The sequence below is a fragment of the Populus alba genome, chromosome 13 (assembly GCF_005239225.2).
Source record: "Populus alba chromosome 13, ASM523922v2, whole genome shotgun sequence".
Taxonomy (NCBI): domain Eukaryota; kingdom Viridiplantae; phylum Streptophyta; class Magnoliopsida; order Malpighiales; family Salicaceae; genus Populus; species Populus alba.
In genome coordinates, this window is record NC_133296.1 from 3,157,724 (window position 1) to 3,166,874 (window position 9,151).

General features: G+C 31.1%; 1 protein-coding gene across 1 annotated transcript; it reads right to left on the reverse strand.

Moving 5' to 3' along the window:
* Positions 1 to 1,476: 1,476 nt before the first annotated feature.
* Positions 1,477 to 4,694, reverse strand: LOC118044056 (trihelix transcription factor GTL2). Its single transcript, XM_035052210.2, has 2 exons — positions 4,112 to 4,694; positions 1,477 to 3,633 (listed from the first exon to the last, which is right to left on the reverse strand). The coding sequence occupies exons 1-2, from the start codon at positions 4,498 to 4,500 to the stop codon at positions 2,145 to 2,147; spliced, it is 1,878 nt and encodes a 625-aa protein (XP_034908101.1). The 5' UTR covers positions 4,501 to 4,694; the 3' UTR covers positions 1,477 to 2,144.
* Between the last annotated feature and the right edge of the window lie 4,457 nt (positions 4,695 to 9,151).

Sequence of the window (9,151 nt, forward strand, 5' to 3'; positions counted from 1 at the left end):
TATTTTTAATTACCATTAATAAAAAAATTTATTTATTTATTTATTCTCACATAGTTCTTGATTTATTTAATTACATGTATGTATAATATTTTTAATTTAAACTTAGATTTTTAAACTACAAAAATACATTTTAAAAAAATTTTTATATATATTTTTTTTAAAAAAAATAAAAATACTTCACCTGCAAAACTAGTTTAAATCTATATAAATACGGTAAAAATCCAAACAAATATTAGTTATCATCTCAATTCGTGCCCTAAAGTGAAAGCACCCAATAATGGGCAAGTCAAAACCTTCTTTGACAAGAAGAAGACGAAAGTCAAAACTTTAATATCACTCTTTCAAATTACCCAGCTTAAAAGGTGCACACTCACACGCCCAAGTCAACCAGATGAGATCACTTGATCGTGTTGACTTGAACAATCCAAGTCAGCCATTACGAACCGTCCGATCTAGCAGGGACCCACAAAATGATTCACTGGTAAACGGGTCCAAACTCGGTGATTTGTCTGTATATCAGAGCAGCTCAAGCTCTGTCCCTGCATTTTCATGGCTGGCGAAACAGTACATGCCTGCAGCGACACCACCATCTTCACATGTGACGCGCTGCAGGTAAATCCACACACACAACATATAATATTCATAAAGTTTTTCGCATCAAAACAATAAAAAAACATTAAAAAAATTAATTTCTTTTATAAAAACCAAGATTTTTGGAAGCACAGCAGGCCAACCGCGTTCCCCTGCTACAGAGAGAACCCACGAGCGGGCTTGGTGTTAACAGAGACAGAGGAAAGAAGGTGATTATTATTATTATTATTATTATTATTATTTATTTTAATTTTAATTTTTTTCAAAGTTTTTGGAGACATTCACCATAGACATCCACATCTCTGCAGATGTCATATCTGATAAGGTGGTCATGTGGTAGGTCCCATTACACAAACTGAATCATTGTGTCATGTTTCTGTGTTGTCGCTGTAAGTTTTTTTGGAGTTTAGTAGCAGCTGTGTCTGAATGATAAATTGCATTTCAAAAAAAATTAAAAAAAAAACAAATATTATATTACAGCACTCAATGATGAGAGTAATTTATAATTTTTGAATTTCAAAAATATTTTAAAAAATTAATTTTTTTATTTTAAATTATTTTTTTATATTTTCATATGTTTTGATATATATATTTATAAACAAAAACATTTTCAAAAATAACATTAATAAAAACATTCTGTTACAACATTTTGTCAAGATCTTAATTAATGTTTAGGATACACTTGTACTCCGTCAAATCTTGAAATCCTAACTAAGATTCCAAAAATTAAATCAAATGTTATTAATTAACTAATAGTTCTAAGAATGATTTTTATATTATTTATTAAAAGAATTTCTTTCAAATACATGTAAACATATATAAAAGATGCAATGCTCTCCAATTGGATCCTAATCACATTGGATTTTAAGGATAAAAAAAATACTCTATGGTGGTCAATTTAATGATGTTCATAATTATTTAATTGTTTATTTAAAAAATAAATAATTATTTTAAAGTCTGGGAATAGTTCAGATTTAATAGCTTTTCACCACAATGAACTTGCATTAAACGTCAGTAATTATATGTTGCTATCCACTCGCAATTAATTAATTGGACATTTTAATTTTTTTTTCAAGTGAAAATAGAAATTATAAACACAATATCCATGCATGTATCTTTGAATATTCCAGTTTGGTTCGAAAAAGTAATGATTCGCGCTTTCCTTTTCGACTGACTAAAGCTTTGCAAATTGTTTTGGTTTATTTGGCAAGAATATTGAAAAGGCCAGGACAATTGCCATATAAGGAAAACAAACTCCAAAAAGATAAAATTTAGAGCAGAAAATTGATATATATATATATATATATATATAGAACAATTATTTTATATCTGAAGAAAACAAGAAATTCAGTCCTCAATTTTTTTTTCCCTCTCAAATTGTCGGTGCCCACTAAAATACAAATATTCATACATGTCTCTCCTCCAAAATACATCGAAACAATGTCAAATACAAGATACTATCTATTGTTTACAAAATTTAAAACATACCCACTTAAATATTATTATAGTACTCCTATGTGTTATTATTGCCATTACCACATAGAGAAGCAAAATTAGAATTCAAAATCCAAAGGTGGTACCTGAACCATAGTTTTCTCACCATCACCAACATGCAATGTTGAATTACTAGTCCCATTTTCAGATGAACTGCTATGCCTGGCTTCTGGTAAGCTTGACCGGTTTTCCGGGGAAGCCGAGCGGTTATCCGGTGCTACGAGTGTTCCCTGGTTGTACAAGGTGCTTAATTGGTGAAAGTAAGGACATGTCCTTGAATCGATGGACCTCTTCTTGTTAACATCCTTGGTTTTTCTGAAGTACTTGTTTATATTCTCCCATTTTTCCTTGCATCTCTTCGCGCTCCTCTTGTAACCCGATTCCAACATCCCTTGTGAGATTCTTTCCCATAGTGGAGCCTTTGCTGATCCTTCTTTGTCTTCATTGTTGTTGTAGAGACTGCACCTTAGGTTTATCAAAGCTAACACCTCATCTCTTGGCCATCTCTTGCCAATGTCATCTTTATATGTAGAATTTGCTTGCACTTTATTATGACTTGGCAACGTGTTTGGTGGTCCTGATGTGCTGCTGTGAGAATAGAGAAAATTAGGGTTTTGGGGGGCTGCAGGTACTGCTAGTGTAGATGAAGTCGTCGGCACTTGTGGAATGTTTGGGGAAAGAGTTGAGGTAGGGTTTTGCGGTTCTTGATTTTCTGTCCATGAAGTATTGGTTTTGGCTAGAATGGAGGTGGACTTTTGATGGTCTAAAGCTGTAGCGGATGATGTAGCTGTTTTAAGTTGGCTTTCGTTACTGGTCTGACTAACTGGATTAGGGTTTTGTTCCAGCACCAAGGAAGATGAACTGGAAGCATTTGAAGAGTTTGGTACATTAACAGGATCTGGGGCAGTTTTCTCTCCAAGAATTTCAACAGAAGAGTCACTTGATGTGAATTTTTTCAAGAACCTGATTAATGTAGCTTGTCTATCATTTGCAAGAGCTTGTTCATGTGCCCTAAGTTCAAATTCCTTGTTGATCCTATCCATTTCTAGCTTCTTCCGTGCTTCTTCTTTTGCAACCTTCTCTTCATCTCTCTTAACCATGTCTTCAAGAAGTTTATTATGCATCTCTTCTTGTTGAGCCATCATGGTGTTCACAATATCTTCACAAAGACGCTTGAACATCTCAAACTTCTTCTCCCTTTTTCTTTTATTGCTCTTTGATTTGTCAACCAGTGCTAATTTCCCATTATTATCTTGATCAGTTTGGTTTCCTACCGTTAGATCAATTCTCGTTTCTTCTTCCAGGTTCTGTCTCATCTTGTCTTGTTCTTCATCTTCAGTACATGGCTTGTCTATCCTTTTGTTCTTTTCTCCAGCTGTAACTTCTTGGTGAGGGTTTTGATCTCCATGATAAATCTCTTCTAACTCACTAAAGCTAGCCCTGTAATTCTTGTTGTAACTAATGTTGCTATTGAAGTATCTGCTCTCTTCTTCAAATTTCTCCTTGCACTTCTCAGCACTCCTTTTGAAACCAGCCTCTGCAAGCTTCCTGTAGCCATCATAAACGTGTAAAACCAAAACAACCTGTATATCATTAGCATTTATTTTCTTCTTTCCATTAATAATTATTCCCAATTGTATAATTTACAAACAAGTTCTTCTTTAAATACTGTCCACCTTAGCTCTCTCCTTCTCTCAATAATTGTGTGTGTGTGTATGAGATTCGAAATCCCCACACAAGATACTGATCATATACTTGAAGAAAGATATCTAACTAGATAGCATTTATCATCTATAGCATAGCTTTGAATAATCATGATCACATCTTCAAGTACTCTTGCTAAAGATTCACTTAATTCGACCAGATATCAAACTAGCTAGTTAACTTCCAATAACAAAACGCTTGTACTAAAACCACGCCAAGTGTTTAATTTGTGACTCAAAGAAAAGAGAGAAAATAGAAGAAACATGAGCAAAAACATCAAAATCTTGATGTGTGTGTGTGTGTATATATGTATTGTCTTTACCTGGATACATGTTCCCAGGTGAATTCAGGAAACCAGGTCTCCATGCTAGATCTGATCCTCAAAAGTGCAAGCACTTCATCATTAGACCACGGATTGACCAATTCCGGCATTGATCTTTCTCTTTCAAACTGGTCCATATTCATAGCCACCAAGTTATTCTCTTGTTTCTCACCATCTTTGTTGGTGGGTGCACCTGGGTGCAATATTGGGTGCAAAAGGTTTGGCTGTAGTGGTACTTGTTGAGAAGAGGTGGTGTAGGGATAAAAACTAGGGAAGTTGGTAGTATTAGAGGATCCCTGGAGAAGAGGAAAAGAGAGACCAGGGGGGGGTAGTGATGGTGTTCTTGAAGCTATGAATTGATGGAATTGTTCCGGGACTCCTTCAAACATTTTTGTGCTTTGTGTTTGTGTTCTCTCTACCCTTCTTTACTCAACTCTATCGCTGTAAATTGCAAAATTGAAAATGGTATTCACAACACTACAAAAACTAGTTTTCTCTCTCTCATTTATCAAGGACTTTGTCATATCATGGAAGGCTAAAGATAGCCCACCACACCCTTTAGGAGGAAAGTGAACTCACTATCCTACGAGAAAAATAGCACACTGTGTTTGGAGTAGGAAAGTGCAATACATAGCCATCGTTGAGAATGGGGGTGGTAGGCTAGACAACGATACTTATTATTGTATTTTTAGGTCTTTTAGAATCCTATGCAGTAGCTGATGCTCATGATGGTGTAATTAGCGGCAAGGGGATGGCAGGACACGTGAAAACATGCAGAGACTGGGACCAAATTATTTAAGGAAGGAAGCCATGGGGTATTTTCACATGGTACTGAAGGCTACAGCAGCATTTGCACAGCTTTAGTGAGGCCAGCCCTTCTATTTTTGGGATCAATTGGTGTGTTCATGGGGGTATTCACAGTTTGAAGACTGCTCTGTAATTCCATGAATTCTTGAAGAGTTCAATCAAGTTTTGAATCAATGAGTGTTGTAATTTCATCTTTCGAGAGATATTGACCAGATTCTTCCCTCCCGGGTTTTAAATTTTCTTTTGATGGAGGTTTTATGGTGTTAAAACATGGACATTTCTATCTTGTGAGGCTGAGTTGTTTTATTAATTGTCTTCTCATCACATTCATGCTCCTGAAAACAATAAAAAGCAACAAGTCCTTTCAGAATAAAGGCTGCTGAGGTCTTAGAAATCTTCCATGTCCAGAAATAAAAGCTGTAGGGCAGCAGCCAGCTCGCTTGATTTCAGTCTCTCGGGTCCAGAGCGCAAACCGTGTTCATACTTCATACTCAACCTGTCCTTATCCTCAAACTGGGCTTTTTTGCTTTTTACTGTTGAAAGAATCAAATGTTGGGCTTCTGCTTCGTTTCCATCCAACTCACTTGATTTCTGAGATGAAGATTTTTTTATTTTATTTATTTTTGTAAATTATTAGTTTTTTTTTTGTTTTTTTAAAGGTAAATCTAAAAAATAACTAATAAAATGATACTAATTATTCTCCGTAAAATTTTCCTGAATCAATACACTTATGTTAATTAAATTAAATGAAGTATGAAATGATGGGTGTTTCTGGAGTGCTTCGGATATTTCTACCATAATTAATAATGTCAATTTATTTCCTTCGTTTTCTAAAAGAGAGTGCTCTGGCTCAAATTCTGCATCAATGGCGTCTTGAAAGTGCAAGAAAGACTAATGGGTTTTGACTTTTCTCTTTTCCTATGCTTTTGAATTATTGTATTTGCAAGGCTCCACAAGCATTGGGCTATGCAGTGCAAAGTCCTTTTTTTTGTCCCAATAAGTTAAATAGAAATCTCTTAGGCTCATCAGGTTTTTCTCATACCTCTTTTTTTAATGTTAATTTTTAAAAATTATTTTTAAGATTAATCTATTAAAAAAAAATATATTTTTAATAAAATAAAATTAAATCTTTTAAAAACACATATTAACTCATGTTTCCAAACACTACCTTAATTATTGCAATACAAGTATCATTATTTATTTATTCATATTCATAGGAAAAGCAAATGTATACAGCATTTAATGAAGTCAGGAGAAACTTTAGAATAAATTTAAGCTTTTTATTGATGCCTCATAAGCTAGTGATTACATGCAAAACTAGTTCCTTATTAAAATAGAAGGCTCTACAATTGAGCCCAAAAAAAAATTAAGTTAAGTTTTTTTTTTTATTTATGAGCTTGGTTGGGGTTTTTTTTTTTTAATAAGTTTAGTTATATTTTTTTTAAAAAAAATAAAAAATATATTCTTGATATGTTGTTAAACCTAATTTTGTTCCATCCAAGTAAAGGAAAGAAGATTAAAATAGATTCACTTTACATTCCTTCATTCTTTGCTTTGGCTTTAAAACAATATCAATTTTAGTACTAAACCAAGCATAGTCTAACATGCCATTTTTAACTTATTTTTTATGCAGTTTAATTATCTTTAAAAAATTTATATTATATTTAATGTGATTTTTATAAATTAATTTAGTTATTTTTTAATATTTAACTCAAGAAATGGTTATAAGTATGTTTGGTTTAAAATTGAGTGAAAATTTTGATTTAATCAAAATTTTAATTTTTAATTGGTATATTTAAACTTATATTAAATTTATTTTTAAAAAGTTACTTTGAGTCAATTTTATCAAACATAATTTTAATTTAAGGTCATGTTAACTCATTGTTATCATAAATTATTGATGAAAAACAACTTTTAAATAATGATTTAAAATTAAAAATCATAATTTAAAAGTTACACTAAACAAATTCTTAATATATTTATTGGCTTCATCAAGATTAATTAAAGCACAAATTATTTTATTAAATTATCAAATCCATCTACAATATGGATTGTAAACAAGGATGATGGGCGACAACGACAAACTTTCACCAAGTAAAATCCAAAATTAAGAATGATGTGAAGAATAGGATTCTTTGATCCTACGGGGGCATACATGAGTTGTCTCAAACATCCACGTGTAATTGATCCATCCGTTTGGAAATAATATAACAGGAAAGCTAAAAAAAACTCATTATAGTCGTAGATATAATATATTCTACTATTTATGGTTGAAGTATAATTACTATTTTCTCATTCTAAAAAAAATCAAATGCTTTTGTGGTGGGTATTTTTTTTTTTTTTAATGTTCATTGGTCATTAAATAACAATTTTAGTGTTCAAATTACCCTAGAATATAAATGTGTTTTCTAATTTTGAAGTACAATAAAATTATCTTTTTATGTTTTTTTTTATTTTTTTAAATATAATAAAATGACAAGTTTACCTTTTAGATAAAAATAAATAAACAATGTATCTTTTGATCTTTTCACTCTGCTTTTTTTATTATCAAGTTTTTCAATGACAATTTTATCTTTTAACAACAATTAATTGTTATTTAAATGGAAAAAGTTATGAGAGGTATATCCAAAGCTTGGGAGGTGCATATGCATTTCGGACTACATGTGTTGGCAACGATTGAGTGATTTGTCGTTGGTGTGGTTTGTTTTCCTCTATTTCTCTCTTTTTTTCCAGGAAATGAGGGTTATACTCGTTTATAAAGCATAATGGCGACTTCTTTTTCTAAGAAATATCTTTTTAGCGACAAAACTCATTACATGACTCTGATAAAATAATGTTTATTTAGAGAATTATCATGTACAGGTGTGGTCACACAACATCAGTATCTTTAGAGAATTTTTATATATACAAAAGTAAATAAATATGTCATGACCTAATAGACACGAGGGAGATTAATAGAAGTGAGCTATCACTTTTTTTCGATTTAATTATACCTTAGTCAAGAATTAATCTAACAATTATCCAGAATTTCAAGATCTTCACTTGATAAGTGAAAAACAGAGGAATTTGGATGGAAGTTTGGTTGAGAATTTAGTTAATATGTTATTGGGAAAATACTAACAATACAAGGAACCGAAGAAGTGTACTTTTCCCTTTATATTTGTAGAAATAATTCAATTATGTAAGAATAAAACGATACATTTTCCTTGTTTGATAAAAAGATGTGAAATAGAACAAAATAATGTATCAAAAAGAACAAATGAAAACAAAATAAGAATACAACTATAGAATTGAATTCTCATTTTTTAACTAATCAGACTCAAGCCTTGAACAAAATTATAAACCAACTTGAATCTTTTAACTATGCTTATATTGTTTTACTAAGTACATAACATGTCATTCATGATGATGACCCATCACTTATGATGGATGGATGATATATAATATTTTTTTTATTATTATTAACATGAATATCCATATTAGTTTACATGTATTTCGATTAATTCTACAGACTCTAAAATTAATGATAATGTAAGCTTCCAGTGGCTCTGAGATTTATAAAACTCGAACTGATGACCTGTAGAGAATAAATTCAAAATCTGATCAATTAAATTACATCTCTTAAAATTAACCTATTAATCTTAGAGATAATGGATCACATGTTATTTATTAACCAATTTAATACTAAGTTATTAATTTTGATCTTAAATTGAGTTTAACTAGTTGCATTACTCAAGACATCTAATTAAAAAAATTATATTGATTTATTAATAAAATCCATGAATTTGGTTTGGTGTTGGTAACATTTTCCTTAACTATGTGATTTATGTGTTTATTATGCTGAGAATGAACTTGGATAAATTAGAAATATTGATAATCGAAAGATGATACCAAAACTAATTTTAATTGAAACGCAACCTTCTATCTTGTTGCAATTGTATTTTACCATGTATAGTTTGGACAACATAAAAGCTTTAAAAAAATTCTTTTAACAATTAATTAATTTTTAAATTTTTATCCTTGTTCAAAGATAAATTCACATAAATTTGGTCAATATTATAGATTAATCAATATATCAATAAAAAAAACTCTCAAATAAAACATAAAGACATGGCCATGTAAGTTGGATCGCATACCATTAGAATCTGAATTTCAATACCTAAAAAAAGAAAAATAAATAAATAAAATCATGGAATTTACAAAATTGCTAGAAATCTCTCCACCGCACCCTAA

Coding starts and splice junctions, on each gene's coding strand:
- LOC118044056 (XM_035052210.2), bottom strand. CDS start 4,500: ATGTTTGAAGGAGTCCCGGAACAATTCCATCAATTCATAGCTTCAAGA. Junction 3,634..4,111: donor ACCTGGGAACATGTATCCAG/GTAAAGACAATA, acceptor TGATGGCTACAG/GAAGCTTGCAGAGGCTGGTT.